The sequence below is a fragment of the Lissotriton vulgaris genome, chromosome 2_1 (assembly GCF_964263255.1).
Source record: "Lissotriton vulgaris chromosome 2_1, aLisVul1.2, whole genome shotgun sequence".
NCBI lineage: Eukaryota > Metazoa > Chordata > Amphibia > Caudata > Salamandridae > Lissotriton > Lissotriton vulgaris.
Window position 1 is genome coordinate 1193198550 of NC_141687.1, and position 23698 is coordinate 1193222247.

Below are 23698 nucleotides of genomic sequence, written 5' to 3' on the forward strand. Positions count from 1 at the left end.
ATTCACTCAAGGCTGTGGTCCATTCTCGGTGAACTGGGGGTAGATCCCCCTCTTATCCAATTTCTTCGTGAACTCTACTCAGACGCTACTGCATGTGTTAGAAAAGGGATTGGCAGTGAACTATCTCCATCATTTCCCGTCAACAAAGGTGTTAGACAGGGCTGTGTCCTGGCTCCCTTCTTATTCAATCTATACACTAATGGGTTGGAAGCGGCCATGCTTGAAGGGAGTCAGGATCTTCCATCCATTAATCACCGCCCTATTCCCGCTCTGTTATTTGCGGATGAGTCCGTAATTTTAGCCAGAACTTTAAACCAGCTACAAAGACAACTAAGTAAATACTGTCAATTTATGCTCTCTTTAGGCCTAAAAGTGAATAAAAATAAAACCTTTGTCATGCACACCGGCCCTAGGGCGAAGAATCCCAAACCAGTTTTTATTGATGAAGTTAGGCTGGAACGTACCAGGGAATATCCCTACTTAGGAATTTTAGTGGACGACAGATTATCCTGGAAACAAGCCATGTTAAGTAAAAAGCTACTTTTTCAGAGAGCAACCTCAGCTCTAGTTTCCTTTTCGAGGAAACTGGGTAAACCTGCCCCAGTAGAGTTGCTAAAAATCTATCACGCAAAACGCCATAGCGTAGCAACCTACGGCGCAGGGGTTTGGGGTTATGCTCCCACAGATACCCTGCAGACGGTTCAGAACGGGTTTTTAAAATACTTACTGGCACTACTCCAAAGTGCCCCAACATACGGTTGCCACATCGAGCTGGGTATTGACTATCTGACAGATAATATTAGATGCCAGCCAATCTTGTTGTGGCATCGTATCTGGACCAAAACACAATGCCATCTAACCCGCTCACTGATAACCGACTGCTTGGCCCTGGCAAACTGGAGTAAAATCCCATGGCTTCTGTATGTCTCCAATTTCCTTAAGGACTTGAACTGTACAACCTATTTCTTAGAACCTACTACAATGTTAGATACCACCAGGAAAGACCTGAAAAAATTATGTCTAACCCATCTTAGAGATCTACGTCTTTCCCAAGAAGTAAGCAAACCGTTAAATGTACAGATCCTATTGGACCAGACTGTTTTTGGTATCCAACCATATCTAACATTCCATCTAACTAATTATGAAAAATATGTTTTGACTAGGTTCCGATTTAATTTTTTTCGCTTAGTTAATTTTCCAAAAGAGCAGGACTGGTCACATAATCCAATGAAATGCCCATGTGATGGTATATCATCCCAGTCTACAATGAATGTAATACTGTTCTGTAGATATTATGAGCTTCCTCGCAAGTGCTGGATTACTCCGTTACTCCGAGAAATGGGCCTGAGAACATGTCGGCCCGCTTATCTGGCCCTGCAGTCTCTGGATTCCCAATACACTGCTAAGTGCGTAGCTTGTTTTTTAAAATCATGTTTAAAAATTCGCTGTAAACCCTAAGCTTCTGTTTACTCGATTTCTTGTTCAGCATCCCAATGAATTATTTTTAACAATGGATTTAAATGATAACAGTTTTTAAATGCATTACGACATCGAGACTTTTTATATGTATTGTAATATTTTATCTCTGTACTTTTTATGGTTTTGCTATGATGCAACCGAATAAAAGTTTTATGAACTGAACTGAACACCACCCTGATTTCTAGGCCTAATCCTGGTTCTGACCCATTTGTCTGCCCTCTTACCCAGTTCTTGGGGAGAGGTCAGATCTGAGTCCACCAGGTGCTGGTGTAGAAGCTGGTTTTGAAAATTACTAAGGATCTGCTCCCTCATAATCAAATTATACAATCCTGTATAGTCCTTAACTTTACTTCCCAACAACCAGCCTTCCAAAGCCTTAGTAGCACAATCTACAAAATCAGTCCAGGCCTGAGTCTGTGTCTTCTGGGTATCCCTAAACATCAGCCTGTACTGTTCAGTGGTTAAGCCAAACCCATCAATCAGAGCACTCTTCAGGACAGTGTAATTGTTAGTATCATCATCACTAACTGTGAGGAGCTTATCTCTACCTTTTTCTGAAAAGGAGAGCCACAAGATTGCTGCATACTGACTTTGGGGTACCTGCTGTACTTTGCAGGCCCTCTCCAAAGCAGTTATCCACTTGTGTATGTCATCCCCTTCTTTGTAGGGGGCACAATCTTACTCAGGTGTCTATTGTCATGGGACCTGTCTTTATCCTTAGGGATAGTGCTGCCACCAGTGGGTTCCACCCCACCTAACTTCCTTTCTCTCTGAAAAGCAAGTTTCTCCTTGGCTAGGGCAAGTTGCTCTCTCTCAATTCTGAGATTGACTTCCCTCATCCTAGCCTGGTGTTCACTCCTCTGAGGAGATGTAATTTCCCTCTAAGAACCCCTAAAAGCATTGGAGTGATGAGAATCTCCTGAGCGAGATCTCTCTCTCCTGTACCTCTGATTAAGCCCACTTGGAGGCCTAAATTGGGCTGTCCCATTCTCAGCCCCAAATTGGCTTAAAGTTAGCCTGGCTAAATCTCCTGACCTGGACCTGGCTACCATCCTCATCCCCAGATTCTTCCTCAACCTCATTCTCATCATCTTCTATGACAGGGGGGTCAGTGGCATCCTCTGTAGAGGGTGAGACCTCCTCTGCACTCCCTGTAGGAGCTGCACCTGAGGCTTTCTTATCCACATACTCATCTAAGAGGTGTAAGAGTTGTTGAAGTGTAGGGTTAGACCGTTGTTTCAACCTTCTTGTTGTACACGAGTGCCTCAGTTCCTTGAAACTGAGGATAGAAAATCTGGAGGGTACCTTAGGAGGGTTACTCTCCACAGGTTGGAGTCCACTGGGCTCTCCTGTGCCAAACATTCTCTAGTGAGGTGGATGTGATGCAACTACCTACACTAAGTGTTTACCTACTAAACCTCTCTAGTAGTTGTAGTCAGGGAGTGCTAGGCCCTTTGCTCTACAACAACTAAGTTCAGAAGAACTCAAGTATTCTAAGTCTTGTCATATGTACCTATAGGTACCTATGTGATCTTTCAAATGATATTGCAAAGATTACAATTGGTAAAACAACAGCAAGCTCAAATCCCAACCGCTGCACACCAATGTGAGAAGTTGGCCTAATATATGATGTTCACTATTCTAGTGAGCACCTTGCACCAGTCCAAACAACCCTTATGGTGATGGTTGTAAAGTCAACCTTATAGACCAGCTATCCTAGAGGTAGCATGGACAAAGCAGTCTTAGGCTAAACTCAAGAGGGCATGTGAAGCCAGCTGTTTTACCATATGCAATCCCTTTAATTCCAAATGAAAGGACACCACACAGGATATAGATTCAAAATATATATGTATTTATTTCTAAAGAAATCCCCTGAACTCTCTATGAGCACAGAAGCACAAGCGCATAACAATTAACTTAATATAACATACAAAAGTTGCACAATTATGGATAGGGCCGGGTGGCCCGCTAAACCATATATTAAAAAAGTGGTATAAGTACCACGTCACGACAATGGTAAGGCCTAGGGCCTTCGGAATCACTGGGGCTATACTGGACTAACAATGGTTAGGGAGCAGGAGGCCCACAGGATGCGTGTGCAGAGTCTAAAGGCACACGAGTGCACACATAGAAGTCAATGGGTGCGTAAAAATGGAAAGTTAAAGGTTTGGGAGTCTTCTGACTGGACTAGAACTTAACCACTTGAAACTATGACACTAGGAGTGTAAACCTTTACAGGAGCACCGTAGTACTCGCGTTACCTAACCCACAGGAAGCGGGTGCATAGGTCCCAAAGTGTGTCGGGTTTCGTCGTGGAGATCTATGGAGCCTTGGAGAAAAGATGCTGCAGCTTGTCCCTCAGCCACGTGGACCAGGAGGCGTCGACGACAACCAGGAGGCAGGCACGGACTGCCCCACGAAGGCTCTCGCTGTCGGCGGTGTCGGCTTCAGGATTGGAGTCAACAAGCCTTGACAAAGGCAACCCACTCAGGATACGATGTAGGCTTCTTACTCAGACCAGCAAAGTCTGAGAGGCTGCTTCTTTTGAGGGAAGCAAGGGCCTGTCTGGAGCAACCAGACCAGCGGTGTAGTTTCACAGAATCGTCGCCAAGATGGCCACTAGCCAACGGGCAAGTGATCGGGCAGACGCATCGAGCAGGAAAATGCAAAAGGGCCATACGCAGAACTTGTGGAGTGTGCAGGGCTAATCTTTGGTGCAGATGCTGCTCGGGGCTGGGGCTTCTCAATCCCCAATGCACAGCTTTGAGGAGGCCTCGGGGGCTGCACAGTTAGCAGGTCGCAGACTTTTCAAGATGGCCGGTCCCACGTCATTTGTCGCCTCCACGGGTCTCAGCTTTGCAGGGTCTGTGGATCTCTGGGAATCTGGTTCTTGTCAGGCTCTGGGCTCGGGCTCCGGCGGCGCAGCAAAGCAAGTCATTGATCGCTGGATGGTGCCTGCTTGTGCAGGGTGGTCACTCCTTGACCACAAGGGAGATTCTTCAGTCGTCTTCTTCCAAAGTAGAGTGATGAAGGTCCAGAGTTTCATTTCAAAGTTTCAGTCAGGATAATCTAAAATCCTGTGACTCAGCTCCTACCTATATACCAATCTTAGGGGCTGGATTACCTGCTAGGTCCCTCCTATGGGTGGGACCAGGGAAGGGGGTGGTTACACCCCTTACCCTTTGTCCAGTTTCGCGCCAGAGCTGGGTCTGAAGTGCCCCAGCACTGGTTTGAACTGGCCCATGCATGGGTCACCTTGTGTGCCCCAGGCAGTGTCTCAATCCTTTCAGCCCTACCTGTCCCAATACACAAAATCCTGTCTGGGGTGGTGGTAGCACTTCCCAAGGCAGGAAACCTATTGTCCAAGCCTCCCTTGCTGGAAGGACTCCCAGCAGCAGGAGGTCAGACTTGTGTCTAAGGCAGTAGCATCAGTTTTGTGATGCTGAGGCTCTGGTTAACTTTAACCGGGAATAGTTGGAACAACATGTCTTCTCCCTCTAGAAGGGTGGAATGCTATCCCCGTCGCCAGGACTGGCGAGGGGGTAGTATTCCAAATCGTATGCAACCTTACTTGACAGGTTTGGATAAAGCCAAACCATAGTTAGCATTTAACCGGGAGGTTCATAATGTACTTAAGAGTATATGGTATGGCAATATCCTAGAACAGCTATAAGGACATGGTTCCGAAAGCTGCAGACAGGCTCAGCTCATGCTAGAGCACTATCTCACATAAAACCAAGCACTCTGCCTCCAGGATTGTTAAGGCCTGCCATAGAAGGGACTTATAGGTGTATATGTGTCTAGATATAGGGTTAGATATAGGTATACTATATCTAAGCAAGGGTTGATTACACCACCTTGCCCTAGCTGAGTGATCAGCTAGTTGTGCCAATTTGGGTGGCCATACAAAAAACAGGAGGTGGGAGGTAGAGTAAATAAGAAGGATTCTTACTCCACAGATGCACTTGTATAAACAAAAGGAATCCAACTTAAGGTATAAGGGAAGTGTTCACCACAGTGGTGTGGGAGCACTTAGTGTTTTGTAAAATACTCCTCACACACCAAAAGGCCCCTTGGTGTCATGCTTCACAATAGGGGTCTTCGCACCCCTCTAACGGAATGCGGCGTGGTAAGACCTACGATTACGCAGGAGCACTTTTTTGGTTTAGACTGTGTGTGGTGCATGTGGTGCATGTGTGATATTTTATGTGAGTGGTGGGACGTGGTGAATAATTAAAAAGTACCTGGCTCGTGGGTATATATCTGAAAAAATGTTATTCCTAACCCCGGCTGATACTGTTAAAAGAAGTGCAGTGTGAGGTGGATTCTGTCGTGTTAATGGACAGTACCTCGTGTGTTCGTCGACATGTTTCGGAGACAGAGCTCCTTCTTCAGGACGGGGGCACAACTTCCCCACCTTACTCACGTTTCACTAGTATTATTACAAAAATTGTATTGATGTCAATAAAAGTGGAAAAGACAAATGTCTATGTGTATAGTAATAAAGGCTACAATGTGCCTACAGCGGTATTACTCAGGTGCTCGGGATGTGTTGTCCTCCGTCTTACCCCAGCAGCGTGTGGGGTAAGACGGAGGACAACTCATCCCGAGTTCTTTGCATATTAGCAATCACCCCCCAGACGTTCCGAATGCTCATGAAGCAAGCAAGCAATACTTGACAAGCATTGCACCTGAGTCATACCGCAGCCGGGGTTAGGAATAAAAAATGTTCAGATATATACCCACGAGCCAGGTACTTTTTAATTTTTCACCACGTCCCACCACTCACATAAAATATCCCACATGCACCACATGCACCACACATAGTCTAATCCAAAAAAGTGCTCCCGCGTAATCGTAGGTCGTAGCACGCTGCATTCCGTTAGAGGGGTGCGAAGACCCCCTTGATGAAGCATGACACCAAGGGGCCTTTTGGTGTGTGAAGGGTATTTTACAAAACACTAAGTGCTCCCACACCACTGTGGTGAACACTTCCCTTATACCTTAAGTTGGATCCCTTTTGTTTACACAATTTGGGTGGCCAGCCAGGGGTTGCATAATACATGCTGCAGCCCCTGGTAGGCCTTGGATGCACCTATGCCCTGGGTACCTATAGTACAGTGTACAGGGGCTCATAAGGTGACCCAGTATCTAATTGGAGATGTACCTAGGGTACATGGAGTCCATTTTAAAGAGAGAGCAGATAGCCTGGGGTCCTGATTAGCAGGATCCCCAAATAAGTCGAAAACCAGCTAAACACTTAGCAAAAAATCTGGGGTAACCATAGTCCGGTATCCACCTTCCTACAACTACCACCACCACTACTACCACCACCACCAATACTACCACCACCACCCCCAATACCACCACCAGTACCAAAATCACCACCAATACCAATACAATCACTAGTACCACCACCAATACCACCACTACCACCACCACCAATACCTCCACCACCAAAACCAGTACCACCACCAACAATACCAGTACCTTCACCATCAATACTAATACCACCACCACTAATACAACTACCACCACCACCAATACCACCAATGGCACCACCAATACCACCACCAACACCACCACCAATACCACCACACCTCTCGCCCACTAGTAATAGCAGGGGCACTGTATGAGGCTGGAGCTGCAGCTGGAGTGTTTTTTATTAGGGCAAAGATAGCAATGACTTTACGCAATGCCACACTGCACACTCAAATCACGGAGAGGGCAGGAACTAGACTCCCCCCACTCTACCTCCTGAGCCGCGTAATTGTGTAATTACAGAGCAAAAGGTGTTGGAGAGCTTTGTTAGTGTTTAAAGCTCGAATCATATGTAACTCTCACTTCCCACTTTGTGTCTGTGTACTTTACAACACTTACACATCTTCTTCACTGCACTATTTATCACTACTTTGAAGACGTTGCAGGCCGGTCTCTTACTCTGATATTTACAATCTAATAAGCGGTCGAGAAGGCCCTTTATTGCAACGCAAGAGGTTTCGCATTTGCGAGAATTTATGCTATTAGTATTGGAAATGACAATGCCTTTTATTTATGTTTTAAAACCCAAAACATAAATAAAAGGCATTGTCATTTACAATGCCAATAGCTCAAACTCGTGGGAATGCAAGACCTTTTTTAAGGGACAGTAGAGAAATGCAGGAAGAATCGAACTTTTCTATAATTACCCATGGAGTGCAAAAAATAAACATGTTGCTATACATATCTCCTTGTCAACATACTGGTGGAAACACATAGCAGAAGAGAAAAAGGCAATATTTTGTAGCGTCACAGTGCTTTAAATGGGAAGGGAACTGTCCGAAACAGAGTACTACACTTCTCAACACTTTCTGCAACAATACATTTAATGGGAGAATTTTCGAAGCAAACAGCTATTATATGCATAGTGAGTACCAGCACATCTACATTTAAAGCACTCTGTGGCGCGATGTCTGCTCCCACAACAATTCACACACTCCACTGTGCAACAAGCGTTGCGTGCAGTGGTGCGAGGGCCACCAGTGTATATGTATTTGCTTGTACGAGGGGGCGGTGAATGTAATCGGCCTCTTTACTACGTATGTTTTTTTATACCAATGGGTTTCCCTTCCTCCTCCCTCACCTGCTCAGGTCTTGGAGGAGGGGCCATGTTGAGATCTCGTGTGATCAGGGAACCGGGCCACACCTTGAGAATATACCTGAGGAGCAGGAGTCCCTGAAACAGAGGCAAAAGGATTCCCCCGCCCCCTTCGGACGTGACCCCGAAGCCCAATCGGACGGGAACCCCGAACCGAGGACCTGCGGGCGAAGAGTCGCCGGATCTCCCGCGGTGCCGGCCGTCTCTTTTACTTTGTTTTTTTCTGTATCAGTCAAGCAGGAAGTTGGACGGAGAGAGAAGAGGCGACAGGCGAGCCCAGTAGGGCGGATCTGCACCCTGCAACACTGACCACCTTAAACCCACGACGCCTTTGGAACACCTAGGAGTCCGCTCACCTTGAGCTTCTGATTTCCTCACGATTTTTGCTCGCCCACCCCCTGTTACTTTTTTGCCCCGCCCCTCGGGAGCAGATCTAGTGCTGTGATCTCTAACCCCTTAGTCACACGGCGGGGATGAAGTCCTTCGATTCGGGCCTGCAGTACAACCCGAAGACCGAGGTAAGTGCTTTTATCCCTCGGGAGTCAGCCTGCCTTCACCTCCCGCTTTGGGTGCCGGTTCAGAGTCGTGTTCGGGCAGTGGCGGTTTTCAGAAGGACTACTTGTAAAGTGTCCACTGATGTTGGGGATCAGTGTGTCTTGCTCTCTACATATGTCCAATTAAGGGATCCAGTTTGTGCAAGGAACTGTTTTGGGGTCTCTTGTACGAAATATTTATTTTGGTGACCTCAAGTTTGTAATATCACGTTCAGTTTGGTACGGTTCCCCTACTGCCTGGGTTGGGGGGGGGGGGGGTTGGGCGGCTCTCTAGCTTGAAGATTTGTTCCGGAGTGACGCTCCACGTGTTGCAATGTGAAATGTATTTGTTATTTTGACCTTCAAGTGAAATACAAAACGTGATGCCTCTCGTTTAGCATTGAGTTTCTGGCAGTAGGTATCTCTTCGTTTGAAGGCAGGGGGCATCTTCTAAGATCACCCTTGGGAGAGATTCATTGTTTCTTCTTTGTTTAACTGTAGCCTACCTCCTATAAGGGTACTAGCAGTAAGTGGTGGCAGGTAAAACCACTGCTGCCTCTCTTCTTCTTTATGCAGATTTATATAGCGCATACTTGGCCCGAAGGTATTCGAGCGCTTTACACGAGCACGGCCCCACACAAACGCCGGGGATGCCTGGTTTCACCTTGGAGACCCCCAGGAGGGACTATCTCACAGGGAAAGCCAGGACGGGTTCCCCAGCGGTCTATAGCGCTACGAGGCCTGCGGTGCGGGTAGCAGTGCGCTTTACAAGACACAATTTACAATTTTTATTTACCAGTTTCGTTACACAAGGACACATTCATTTTTTGTAGGAACAGGAAGATTCAGTGATATGCCCAGAATCGCGGGATCTGGCGTCGACCCCCACGGGTTGAACCTTGGTTTCCCAGCGCCAAAGTCGCCAGCTCTGGCCATGAGACCACATCCTCTCATGGATTTCAGGCGAAACTACATAAATCACTCTACACCAAACGCGCCACAGGTGGTGCGGGGCCTGAGAGGTAGCACAGTAGAATGAGTTAGGAAACTGTTTTCCATGGTTAGAAACTCTAGGGGACTGGATGAGTGAATAGCTATGTCTGCTCAAGCTGGAGGTGAGATGCTTACACATGGATATGCTGAGTTTGCCCCACATACATCAGATGTGTGTGATGATGGGAAACTTGTTATAGCACTACAAAAGCGGGAACTGCTGCACATATAAAACCTGTCGTTTTTTTTAGGTTTCGCCTGAGACCGCACATGGGCTGCCCTTCGAGACATTTAGTAGGTGGCTTTTAAAAGTGCCACCAGAGGCTTTTGCTGGCCTACAGCTTGCGTTCGTGAGCTCCTGCACAGCTGCCATCTGTGTTTTTATTGCTGTAATCGGGTTCCTCTGCACTACCCCCCTCCCTTTTCCCCCTCACTCCTGGTCAGCTTCATTTGTGTCTTCTAGCTGTAAATCATGCTCCTCTGCTCGCAGTCCCTCCCCCCCCCCCCCTCCTTCTCCCCTCCTCAGTTTCATTTGTGTCTTCCACCGGGCACACACGCCACCATCCGTCAGTGCACGCTTCTACCGGGCACACACACACACACACACCACCAGTCGTCGGTGCATGCTTCCACCGGGCACACACCCTACCAGCCACCAGTGCACGCTTTCACCGGGCACACACCCTACCAGCCGCCAGTCCACGCTTTCACCGGGCACACACCCTACCAGCCGTCTGTGCACGCTTCCACCGGGCACACACCCTACCAGCCGTCTGTGCACGCTTCCACCGGGCACACACCCTACCAGCCGTCTGTGCACGCTTTCACCGGGCACACACCCTACCAGCCGCCAGTGTACGCTTTCACCGGGCACACACCCTACCAGCCGTCAGTGCATGCTTCCTCCGGGGGCACACACACCAGCCGTCAGTGCATGCTTCCTCCGGGAGCACACACCATACCAGCCGTCAGTGCATGCTTCCACCGGGAGCACACACCATACCACACCATACCAGCCGTCAGTGCATGCTTCCACCGGGAGCACACACCATACCAGCCGTCAGTGCATGCTTCCACCGGGAGCACACACCATACCAGGCGTCAGTGCTTGCTTCCACCGGGGGCACACACCACCAGCCGTCAGTGCATGCTTCCACCGGGCACACACACCACCAGCCGTCAGTGCGCGCTTCCACCGGGCAGACACACCACCAGCTGCCAGTATACGCTTTCACTGGGCACACCGACACCACCAGCCATCAGTGCATGCTTCCACCAGGCACACACACCACCAGCCGTCAGTATACGCTTTCACCGGGCACACACACACCACCAGCCCCCAGTGCACGCTTTTACCGGGCACACACCCTACCAGCCGTCTGTGCACGCTTTCACCGGGCACACCCCCTATCAGCCGTCGGTGCATGCTTTCACTGGGCACACACACTATCAGCCGTCAGTGCAGCAGGAAGCCTCTTTTCAGAGTTTCTTGGTAAATATGTGTTCGATGCCTGGGAGGGAGTGGGTTTAGTTTCCTTAAACCATTCTGAGTATGCAGGTGCAGTGCATGAGCTCCTGAGTGAGTGAGTCATGCTGCCTGGCACTCATGCCACACTTGTAAATTGCACCTGCACCAGGCTTTTTCTCATTTGCAAAGTTCGGCGCATGCGCACAGCTAGGCAGCCCCCCCCCCCCACCCCCCCCCCGGAATAACTGCTTCCTACAACCAGAATGGAAACAACATTCAGAGCAATGAAAACAAGTTCATTTGATACAAAGGACTGTTAACAAAACCATGTCCATCTATTGTAGATCTGGCAACTTAAACAAAACAGAAAACAAACAAGCATTAGCATATCCAATAGGTCTCGCTTATTGGACCCTATAAGTATTTAGTTATGCAGCAGAATATCCTTGGTGCAACAACACCAACTGTTGCATAGCACAACACTTATAAGTCCCAAATGCGAGACCTATTGGCTATGCCAATGCTTGTTCTATAAAGCACTCCTAATTATAAGGTAGTTATGTAATCTTGAAGTCTGCGGCAAGATGGCCACCTCGCTGCAGGTGATCAAGAACACGGGTTCTGGGCTTTTCAGCTACAAAGCAGAGCTGCTCGTTGAGATTTGCCCCATCGAAGCAAACCAGCGACCACACCTGTGATGCATTCTGTTGTTTTACGAAAACCCAGTTCTCCAAAAGCATCCATAATAAAAGGAGCGAGGTGGCCGCTTTCATAGGGGAGGCTGGTGTCTGTTATGGGTTTGTCTTTATCTCCCCCACCCTTAAGGATTATGTCCGTCTGTACCCCGTTTGTTAAACGATTCTCGCCTCAGTTCACCCTCACTGGGCGGTCTGTCATGGGCACAATATACCTGTTTGCAAGAAATTAGTCGCCCCTTCCCTTAATGGCACAATAATGTACGCGGCACTGCCTCCACCCACAGGCACTCTGGTCCCACTCACAGGACTTAGCTGAAGGATTGCAGAATACGAGCGCACACTGTGGAGACCCCCCCCCCCCCCCCCGACGCAAAAGGAGCACTACAGTGGCAAAATCAGCTAAGTTTTCAGCTCCAAGATACAAAGGAATGGGTAAACACTGCCTGTTTTGATTTATAACAACATGTGTGTATTTAAGCCCGTGGCATCGTTTAAAAAAAATAACATTGCTGCTCATTACCTATTATGCTGTTGAGTAGGATATTAATAAAAATAAAGGGTATTATTGAAACGCCTGTTGGCGCCAATAGATGTTTGTTTTACAAACGCCTACACATTCTTGTGTCATGCGTAGTTATGGTGGAAATCGAGGAAGCATCGTGCATGCAATGCTTTAAATCCAGACATACACTGGCATGTCCCTGCCAGCTGTAGGGGCTATCTCACAGGGAAAAGCCAGGACGGGTTCCCAAGGCAAGCGCTTAGAGACCCCTGGGTGATAAGCGCTATATAAATCCAATATACAATACAATACAATACAGCTGGTGTGTGTCAGCATGTCCCTGCCAGCTGGTGTGTGTCAGCATGTCCCTGCCAGCTGGTGTGTGTCAGCATGTCCCTGCCAGCTGGTGTGTGTCAGCATGTCCCTGCCAGCTGGTGTGTGTCAGCATGTCCCTGCCAGCTGGTGTGTGTCAGCATGTCCCTGCCAGCTGGTGTGTCAGCATGTCCCTGCCAGCTGGTGTGTGTCAGCATGTCCCTGCCAGCTGGTGTGTGTCAGCATGTCCCTGCCAGCTGTTGTGGTGTGTGTCAGCATGTCCCTGCCAGCTGATGTGGTGTGTGTCAGGGTGTCTCTGCCAGCTGAAGTGGTGTGTGTCAGCGTGCCTCCGCCAGCTGATGTGGTGTGTGTCTCTGCCAGCTGATGTGGTGTGTGTCTCTGCCAGCTGATGTGGTGTGTGTCTCTGCCAGCTGATGTGGTGTGTGTCTGCGTGGCCCTGCCAGCTGATGTGGTGTGTGTCTGCGTGGCCCTACCAGCTGATGTGGTGTGTGTCTGCGTGGCCCTACCAGCTGATGTGGTGTGTGTCTGCGTGGCCCTACCAGCTGATGTGGTGTGTGTCTGTGTGGCCCTACCAGCTGATGTGGTGTGTGTCTGTGTGGCCCTACCAGCTGATGTGGTGTGTGTCAGCGTGGCCCTGCCAGCTGATGTGGTGTGTGTCAGCGTGGCCCTGCCAGCTGATATGGTGTGTGTCAGTATGTCTTTGCCAGCTGTGTGTCAGTATGGCCCTGCCAGCTGATGTGTGTCATGACTTTGCACCTGATACATTGGCTATTAGCCGTAAAACATAGCCTTATCGAAGCCCATTCAGCGCCCATGGTTATCAGGCAGCGAGGGTAGTAGGCAAAATCAGTAACTGAATTCAAGGCTGGCGATTGGTGTGGGTGCTTCCACCCCATGCTACAGCTGAATTCAAGGCTTGCCAAAATACAACTTAGGACTCTGCCACTGTAGGGCCTATTCAGCCAGTGTTAATTAATTGAGCCTGGTCCATTCCTCGAGATGAAACACCTTTGTGTACCTCAGATTCCACTAATGCAAATAGTCCTGAGGATGGTCTCACGTATTTAACACTATGGAGACCAAAATGGCTACCTGGTTCTTCTACGTTTCTGTAATTTACTTACCATTAAAACAAATTCTACAGTTTGTGAATATGAGCGAACTTCACACTTGACATGTGTGTCAGGTTTGCTTTTCTCTGTACCCCACTAATGTATGTTATTATGTAATCTAAATACAAAGGGAATGCAATAGCTTTATTTTTGTATGTCTGTGACTCATTCGTATTTTTAATTCGTATTTTTAATTCATTTTATTACCCATGATTAATTCTGTTTTTCCAATTAAATTGCTTTGTGTATTTGCTTTAATACTGTTAAACACTTGATTGGGGAGTCTTCTATCATAGATGCCTTAATATCTGAACTATGTATACTGTTTTGTGAATGACTTTTTTTGTTGGTCATTGATTTCAGTTGCCTAAATCTGTAGCATCTTACACGGCTTACATTAGCATCTTACACGGCTTACAGTGTGTTGTTGGAAGGATTTTGTCTTTGTTTTGATCCTATATGGCAAATGTTTCCTTGTTGTGAGTGATGACCACTGAGGTGTGGTGATTGTGTCAGGGGCACAGTGTTTATCAGTGTGATTGTGAGGAAGTGTGAGTGACAGGCACGCATTTTATGGTTTTTGATACACTGGCAGCTTTGAGCAGTTCTGCAGGTCACTTTATGGTATTTCTCTTTTTCATAGTCCACTCAGTTAGTTTTTGCAAAGGTGTCCATTGTGAGATGTTTTGTTTTAATGTTTATGGTCCTGAGATGGCATAGGTTGGTGGGAGACATGGATCAGACTTTGGCTGTGATGAACTTTACTATCATACCATATCTGATTGCAATTATGAGATGTCAAAGACGGTCCTAGTATGTAGCTGGGTGGGATCTGCAGTGGTGGACTAATTAAAGTCTGTCTGCCAGGGGCATATGGCAGATATTTTCAGCTATTCAGTGCCTGTTGGGTTTGTGATGGGTGGTTATTGCTCTGGACTGGAACAGTACTGGGTGGTGGGCATGACCCATAGCAGTTCTGTCTTATGTGTGAATGCTAAGCCGTACAAGGAAATTATCATACAGTCTGTATCAATCCATCAAGAACTTGAAGAGCGCACTACTTACCTGTGAGGGTCATGAGGAGCTGGGGAAAAAGGGTGGGGGGGCGCTACTGATCAAACAGACAGGCCTTGAGTAGCCTCCTGAAGGTCAGCAGGTCTTGGGTCAGTTGGAGGGTGTTCCAGGTCTTGGAGGCGAGGTGGGAGAAGGATCTGCCGCTGGTGGTTGTTCTTCAGATGCGAGGGGCGGTGGCGAGGTCTGCGGGTGGGGATGTAGAAGAAAAGTCGTCTGTTGAGGTAGGCTGAGCCGGTCTCTTGGAGTGCCCTGTGTGCGTGGACAAGGAGCTTGAAGGAAATCCTCTTGTTGACTGTGAGCCAGTGCAGGTTTCTCAGGTGGGGGGTGGGGTGATGTGGCTGTGGCGTGGTACGTCGAGGATCAGGCGTGCAGAGATGTTTTGAATGTGTTACAATCGCCTGTGTTCAGGAACTAGTATTTATATGAGGCGGGGAAGCGTTATATATTGTATTTTACTCCCATTTATATAGCACTTAGTACTTTTGAAGAGGTACTGTAACGCTTTACGCTGGGGAGCATGCTGCTCCAGCCAGTTCTATTATATGGGGGTGGGGGGGTGTGTGTAGAGGTGTCGTTTAGTTATTGGAACTAGTCTTGTGCTCTTAAACCAACCATGCCATCTGTTTACTTCAGTTTCTAGGTGGTAGAATACATTAATAGGAGTTACATTGATCCTTAGTGGGAGAGAAGGATGTGTAACTGCAGTGCAACCACGTAGAAAGCCCAAGGGGTGTGGAAATCGCTATTCGATTAGCAATACAATGCAGCACAACATTAATTTCTAGACTTACATGCAGCATTGAAGGTTTGCAGCATTGGCGTAGCTGGAGACTGTTAAGATATGTTGTCGGGAGAGCCATACACATTTTAGCTGGTGTTTGTCACCCGAATGTTTCTATATTCCAGGATCTGGCCTACATTTGCAATCCCTTAGTTTCGCAGGCTATAAATACGGGAGACCCTTCAGTTAGTGTGGCATACCCTTTGCTGCAATGTGTATTTTGCTCATGTGTTATTTTCCATGTCAATGCTCCCAAATCTCACGAGTGCCCACTCACCCGGTTGATGCACCGAGCATGGCCTGAACCAAGGAGCGAGATTCAGCAGCTGGTAATCAGGGGCACACTTCTTGAGTAGCCAAACCTTGCTCTTAACCTTTTTATAACCAGACCCGGCTCTAGAATTATTTTTCTTTGGATGGGCCATTAAGAAGTATGGTTGGGCCATGAAAGTGAGTGGGTCATGGCCAAAAAAACTAAGTATTTAATCGGTCTGATATTTTAGGTATCAGTAGGGCCACGTTTAGCGCGGGTGGCGCCAGGTGCGGCAATCGTTTTTGGCACCCTATGGCCGCCTCCTTGGACTCTCTCACTTCCAATGGGCAAAAGTGCCGCTCATCTCTACAATCCTAAATTATTGCTAAACACAGTGCGCCCCCCCCTCTTTGAGGTCAGCGTGCCAAGTGCACTTGCACCGGGCGCCCAGCCCTAAAGCCGGCTGCGTATTGCCATCTGTCCGCATGTAACAATGTTGATAATCAGCACCCAAAAAAGCTGTTTTTTTTGATGTGCTTCCAGCTTTGAAGAAGGGGGGGGGGGGCGCGCTTGTCAAATCTTTAAGATGCAGAAGTTTAAGACTGCGGCATTCTCCTGATCATGTGCAGCAGCAGAAACGATTCAGCTGCCATACAGAGCGACTTTACAACTTTTTTTGTGTTTTAAAACTTAAGCAGATTTTTACTTTGCAAAGCATTGAAGTTTTAAAATACGATGCAATAAGCCCAGAATTATAATTCCGTTTTCAGAATATACATGCCATTTGTGCATCACAGCAGCTAATAAACTCTGCTGACTTAATAATTCTCCCCAGTCCTGAAAGTATCCTATGTCAAAGGTGTTAATCATTAAAATAAACAATACGGGAGAGCACACGGAAACATTAAGGTGAAAAACACGGGGTTTTCAGTTCTGATTTGGCCTTGGGTGGGCCAGGGTTACCTTGGGTGGGCCTATCCCACCCTCTAGATCCGGACCTGTTCCTAACCTAAGGACCTGGCATCTGAGGACTGATGCGGCCTTTCTCGTGCACCTGTCGCAGATGCACGGGGAGCCAGGGTGTGCTCTGCGCATGTCTGTGGCAACTGGCCAGGGTTCGTGAGGGGCAGGGTTGGTAAAGAGATGCAGATTGCATTTGCTGGTGATAAAGGTGCGTGAAGTGCTCCAGTGTCGTCGTTTTACACACTGTCCTGGAGCAACGCCCCCTGTAAATATGCACATACCGTGAATGAGGAGGAGGGGGGTGCTTGAGTTGCGGCGCTGACAATGACCTCGGAGCAGGGGGCGGATTACCGGGCACACACGTTGCTACTTCCTGCTGTTATCTTAATTTGAGAATACACCCGTCCGTGGCATCAGACGTGGCTTCTTTGTCTACAGCTTGACGCTCGTCAGCTTGGTATGTTTCTGTAGCGCCAACCCAGTTGAAAGGCTACCTAGAATGCACTTTAAAATGACGTAGAAAAATCGAAACTATGAAATTCGCCTTTTAAAGGTAGTCAGTCACCTAACCATTGTAAGAGAACTCCTTTAAAAACATTATACCATACTTGCCGAAAGATTCGAAGTGTTTAATTAGTCACTAGACACACAGCAGAATTGCAAGGGTACTTAATTCCTAGGAGAGCTCGCCTTTTAATGTCTTGCTTTTGTGACCGCCGTTTTCGCTGCCTCGGGTTTAGCACTCCTCGTTACTGCTTGAAAGCTTTTATATAGCGCTTCACACCTCACCGGTCTTCCCAATCACACTAAAAATGCGTCATTATAACCCAGGTTTAATCTTACTCGGTGTACCGACCTTGGACGGATGGGAGGATATATTTACTACGTCCCTTTTAAAAGAGGCCGCGTTATTTGCGAGTTCGATCTTTTCTCCAATGTGTGTATACCACTTGTCAATTTGTAAGTTCCTCTTTAGAATGGGAAGAGTAAAACTGCAATTACCCGCATTATAAGTGTGTAAGGACTGGCTGAGAGTGGCAGGGGAGCCGCACACACGGCGCGCGTGGTGGAAAGGCCTCGGCGCTGCCAGGCCATATAGCTTTCGTTGAATACCGACTGCTGAACTCAGGCCATATATGCCAGAAATGACTACTAAATATTTGTGCTTCCATAGAACCTGGTCGCATCCCCCTGTGGGGCACTCCTAGAAAGTTGATTATCTGAATTTCAGTCAAATTTTCGGAAATAACATCGAGACAAAAATTGCGTGGAAATCTTTGTTGAATTTATTCATTCATGTAAAGATGTTAGTTTTAGTTGAAGCAGTGAATAAAATTCATATCCTAATCATTTCATTATCGTTTCCGTGATTTTATCTCCAATGCATTTCGAGCAAATCCTGCTCTTCATCAGGGAGAAATTCCTATAAAAGTAAAAATGAATGCTAGCTTACTGATACATTACCGAGATGATAACATAATTACAGAGGGTTAAAATGATTAAAGAAAGTGAGGTGTTGGAGTAAATCATGCTGATGCAACGTGATAGTGATCTATTGTGACCTGGTGAGGATAAGTCTAGATAAAGTTAAGACATGCTAATACTTACGAGGGTATGAGCAAGCTGATGCCTCACGGGCGGAGTGCTGTAAGAAAAGGGCGAACGGATGAGGTTAATGTCATGCGTTAAGCCTGAATAGGTACAAACAGTCCCAAAACGAATTATGTGGACGCTGCTGTCAAGATTTTCAATAAAGTTTTCATGCGCTATGCGTATTAAGACGCTGTGCGCAAAAATATCCCCAGGGTATATTAACACGCACTCCCATCAAGGCGGAGGGCTTTATCAAAATACTCCAAGTGTCCACTTACTTGAAATGCCTTTCTGTGGCTCTTTTGAGATAAATACATAAGGGATGAACAGTGACGTGGTGCCTGAAAGTTACTACAAGTACATAAAATATACAGCATGTGATGAAACAATAATTTTGTCAGCAATAAAGAGACTGTAAGTCAGTCAAGAATACTTTATTCAGTTCATAACAAAAACCATAAAAGTATACTAAACGTTTTATGTCAAGACCAAAATTAGCTAAAAATTTAAGAATACAATTAAGAAAGTGCAAACTAACAATGTATATACAATAATTTATCATTTTAAATAAGAACATCCTTTAAGACATTTAAAAACATTTGAAAAAAGAGAAAATACTCAGTCACAATTCATTTCTTCAAATATCGTTATAGTGGCTAATTTCATTTAATTTTTTTCTTTAATCTTACAGCCACAGTGAGGAAGTTGGCTATATTGAAAATCTCCAATTTATTAGAGTAGCTGCAAGTAAAGGAGGGCCGGTTTAACTTGCGTAAAACCCTTATCTTTTATAAGCGGAATAATGAAGCGTTTACGAATGGGGTGAAAATGAACACAGAAAAAAATAAAATGCACAGTATCCTTTATGGAGAAGCCATCGCATGAACAGATCCCCAAATCTTCCTCCCTCGTTCACCCTGGAGATTCAGTAAAAAGGAGATGGAATTTATTCAACCTGAATCTCGTCAGTAAAAAGCGATGATTCGCATTATTTACAATTTTCAGGTATGGCTCAATCGTTCCTGAAGTTTTTAATAGTTGATGAACCCTTACTGTCTGTTTTCCCAGCTCTTTATCCTCTCTGGCCGAACACGCCATTAACTTATAGGAGTCCTTGGCCCACTTAATATCCCCCTTCACTAGCTTATCAGGCGAGTTAAACAGTTCAGGTCGGCCCAGTTTGAGAGCTAATTTGCAGACATAACTCAGCCAGGGGATATGATGGCCATATTCGAGTGCTAAGCAATCTCCAAGTATTTCTTGATTCAACTCCAACTCGGGGTTCAGCCAGGTGGAAATCCATTTTAAAAGAGGAGCTATAGCTATTTGGTCTTCCAGGAAGCCCACCCCACACTCCTGGTGAACGATGTAGCCAGATGTAGATTGGGGGACAGATAAAATAGTTTTCAAAAATTTATCCTATCGCCACTTGGATGGCCTTCACGTTCTTAAAACCCCAGAGGTCCGCCCTATACATGGCGAGGGAAATGCATTTGGCGTCGTCATATCTTTAACAGAGCTTGCAGCGGTTTAACACCCAGTTTTCAGGCAAATCCCAGAATGGCCAAGATGGATCTAGCAAAAACATTACGTTTAGCTACCAACTGGGGTAACCATGTGCACTTGTCGTCGAAGATAACGCCTAAGTATGGAAAAGTGGATACCGTGGACAGGGCATTTCCGTCACAATGCAAGGTTTTTACCCCTTTCACTTTGGTGCCCACCATCATAACATGAGATTTTGAGAAATTGATGCGGAGATCCAACGCTTTCATAAAAACAGAGAATGAGTTTAACAGGCTTTGCAACCCTGCGTGCTAGAAGAGCGGCATCATCCGCATATAACAATGCCGGGATAGATCGCTTGCCTACCCTTGGTATGTCCTTGCAGGCCTCTGTTAAAATGGTGTTCAAATCATTGATATATAAGGTGAAAAGCAGGGGGGCTAAAATGCACCCCTGCCTAACACCATTGGCAATACAGATCTTCCCTGTACAATTACCCTTGTGGTCGTATCTTACTGTGGCAGATAGGTCCCTATGGAGGTCAGCGAGGAAGTAAACAATATTTTTATCCACGCCTAAGTGGAGAAGCATCGTCCATAATTTGGACCTATTCACACGGTCAAAGGCCGAGGAAAGGTCCATAAAGGCCAACTATAGGGTGCCCCTTTTGGCGATAATATACTTCCCAATTAATAATTGAAGGTTGAGACTTTGATCAATTGTGCCTCGCCCTTTCCTGAACCCAAATTGCAGACCCAAAAGGGTGTTTGTGTCTGCCAGCCACCCTGTAAGTTTACCTAGAACCACCCGAACAAGGACTTGACATCAGAATCGATAAGGGAAATGGGGCGGTAACAACTAGGTTCCCCTCCTATTTCCTTTTTTAAAAATGGGTACTATAACAGAATCAGCCCAGGTTCCCGGCAAACCTGATTTGGACACCCTATTAAAAACATGACATAACATTTTTTAACCATGTTTTGACATCCGATTTAAAGAGGTCGGCTGGGCCGCCATCAGGTCCGGGAGCCTTGCTACTTGTCATCTTACCGATGGCCACTGCCACCTCTGTCTCAGTCACCGATAAAGTGTAAGGGTCCTGCATGGGTAGGGATACAACTACCCCTCCCAAGTCATCCCCTTGGTAGACTGCTTTAAAATGGGAACACCACACCTGTTCCTGTATGCCGCAATCTAATTGGCCATTAAAGGTATCATTAAAAAAAGATTTATTGACCACTGCCCAGAATTTGGAACTGTTTTTGAGAACATCAATAGATGTTAACTCTTCCCATGCCTCGCCTCTGATTTCTCTTCTTCTATTTTCCAGGGCCACTTTGTAGGCTTTCCTTAAAGCCACCACAATGGACTTATCCACTGGGTTATGTTTAAGGGCCTCCATCAGTCTCCAATGTGCTAGCGAGCAATTATGATTAAACCAACCCTCCCCGGCAATGTCGTTCACCTTGCCGGGCCGTTTGAGGTCATCGGAAACCTGGCAACAAATTTTAATGTATGCCTCTAGGACCTCCTTGTCCCCAGCTTGCTCATTCATGCAAATGTGCATCTCTGTTCCAACCTTAGTTAGTAGGTTGTTTTGGAAATCTCCAGGTACTACTCCACACCATCTAATTCTACGGGCCTGATCTGCCGGCTGGATATCTAATTTATCCGTCCTTCTGTTATGTATCTCAGGTTTATCGACCAGGTCTGCCATGGTCAGGACTACTGGGTTATGGTCGCTAAATGTAGACCAGATTGCTGAGTAGCCACAAACCTTGGCACCCAGCATAGAGCTAATAAAAATGTAATCAATAATTGATGATGTTCCATTCCCTTTGAAAGTAGGTACAGCCTCCTTCCACATACAGGGGAGAATTAATCCATTATCGGCCATTAAAGCTTCCAAAAATTCTCCTTGAGCAGAGTGCTCAAAATGGATATCACACTGATCCATGGGGCCTAAACAATCCATAACCTGACAGTTCCCAGGGCAACCATGGATATTAAGATGTCCTAAGACAATGATCGCACAGGAATCTGTGTGAGCTTCTCTATAGTTGTCGAGAAAATGATTTAATTTAACAAGTTGTTCTATAGTGGTGGCTCTGTCGAATGAATTGTAAAAGTTAATGATCAAAATGGTGCCCATATTACTAGAGGCAATTTGCACTGCCAAACAGTGCGGTGACCCTGTGTCCAGTTGAGTATGGGTACCAGGTATACTAGCAGAGACTAGTCACTAGCCCCCCCTTTGCCCTCCCCATACTAGAGGCAATTGCTGGGGTGAAGTGGATTGTATAAACGTCTAAACATAGCAAGTTCTCTGTGTTCCAGGTTTCCTGCAACCCAATAATGTCAGCCCCACATAAGGAGTTTCTCCAGATGACATAATCTAATTTGTTTTTTAAGTCTGCAATGTTCCAGGTTAGAAGCTTAGTGCTATCTTTAGTTTTGATCAGACCCACCCTCTCTATGGGGGATGTGCTTAATACTAATAGTTCCTTCCTTTGGGCCTCAATCGGTTGGACAGCGATGGATGTTACTTCTGGGGTTACTAGTCAGTCAATTTCATCCAGGTTTGAGAACACCTCAAATCTATTGTGAACAGGTACGAAATAGTCGTGGGGGACCGTGGCTGGGGTAAATACCTGCGTTCTGACCTATCATTTAACACAGCTGAAGGGTTTCTATAGAAAAACCCCAAAGGTACCATACCAATGCCATCCTCTGGACCAAACCTTGTACCCGCCCTCTCCAAATTCAGTTTCACAATCTGCAAAGAGGCAAAGTTCAAAATTACACAATCTCCTCTAAAAGTTTTAACAGACTTCCCTACCTAAGGGATTCTACGTAACATTTTGAATAAGCAGCCCCCAAACCAGTTAGATTATTTACGTGGTGTAGTGCCTTATTGTGCAGTGACATCCAGTGTTCTTTCACACCACTCTGTAGAGTGGGGACGTTTGTCAAAATGACAGTGTATGGGGTTACTTCGGGGGGAAGATTTATCCTATCCAATGTAGACTGATGTACATAAGTCCCCCGACCCGGTACCTCAGTTATGTCAACCCGGGAGCCCTCCCTTGGTCTTACATTAGGAGGCAGGCCGGGCTTACCGACTAGGTTCTGTGCGGGAACCTCAGAAGTTACATTTCCCCCCACGGCGACCACTGTAGGGATCTGCCTGGGCTCAACCCCCATGGGCCCAGGCTGGGCAATAGATTTGCTAGGGCCTCCACTCTGTGGATTACCTGTAGGGGGAAACAACTGATGTTCAATCTTGTCCAGCCTGGTATCCATTTCGGAGAGTTTACAGGAGATGGGTCTCAATAATTCTAATAACTTCTCCTCGATTTTTAAAACAATCCGTTTCTCCAGGTCAGACATCTGCTCTGTTCCTACCTGAGTGCTAGTGTCCAACAAACTATGTGCATTTGAACCATCTGCCTCACGTACACACCCCTTCTGTCCCCCCCCCCCTCTTTTTGGACACTTTACTGGCCTGTTGTAAAGTGGCCGGAATACTGCCCGCTTTCCTCTTAACTGAGGTTACATTTACCAAGGTTTCTCCCATATTCGCCTTATTCATGCGTTGTTGGCGGGTCAATATTTTAGGGGGGGGGGAAGAAGTAAGGGGTGTATCCCTTTCTACAGGAAAATCTACTTCAGGTGGCTCCAATAAGGGTGTTGCTAACTCCTGAGATGATAATGCAGCCACCTGATCCTCACTATTGGCCACAGATGCATCTGGCTCTAACACCACCACAGGG

General features: G+C 46.6%; 1 protein-coding gene across 2 annotated transcripts in view; it reads left to right on the top strand.

Annotated features, from left to right (window-relative positions):
• The first annotated feature begins 8099 nt into the window (after positions 1-8099).
• The window catches only part of ST14 (ST14 transmembrane serine protease matriptase), a 423216-nt gene continuing 407617 nt past the window's right edge, over positions 8100-23698 (top strand). Inside the window, exon 1 of one of the 2 annotated variants that reach the window (XM_086956919.1) lies at positions 8100-8634. In XM_086956919.1, the coding sequence (XP_086813045.1) occupies positions 8590-8634 (45 nt within the window). In that variant the 5' untranslated portion in view covers positions 8100-8589. The remainder of the gene's footprint in view (positions 8635-23698) is intronic. The other variant, XM_086956920.1, reaches the window with a different exon arrangement.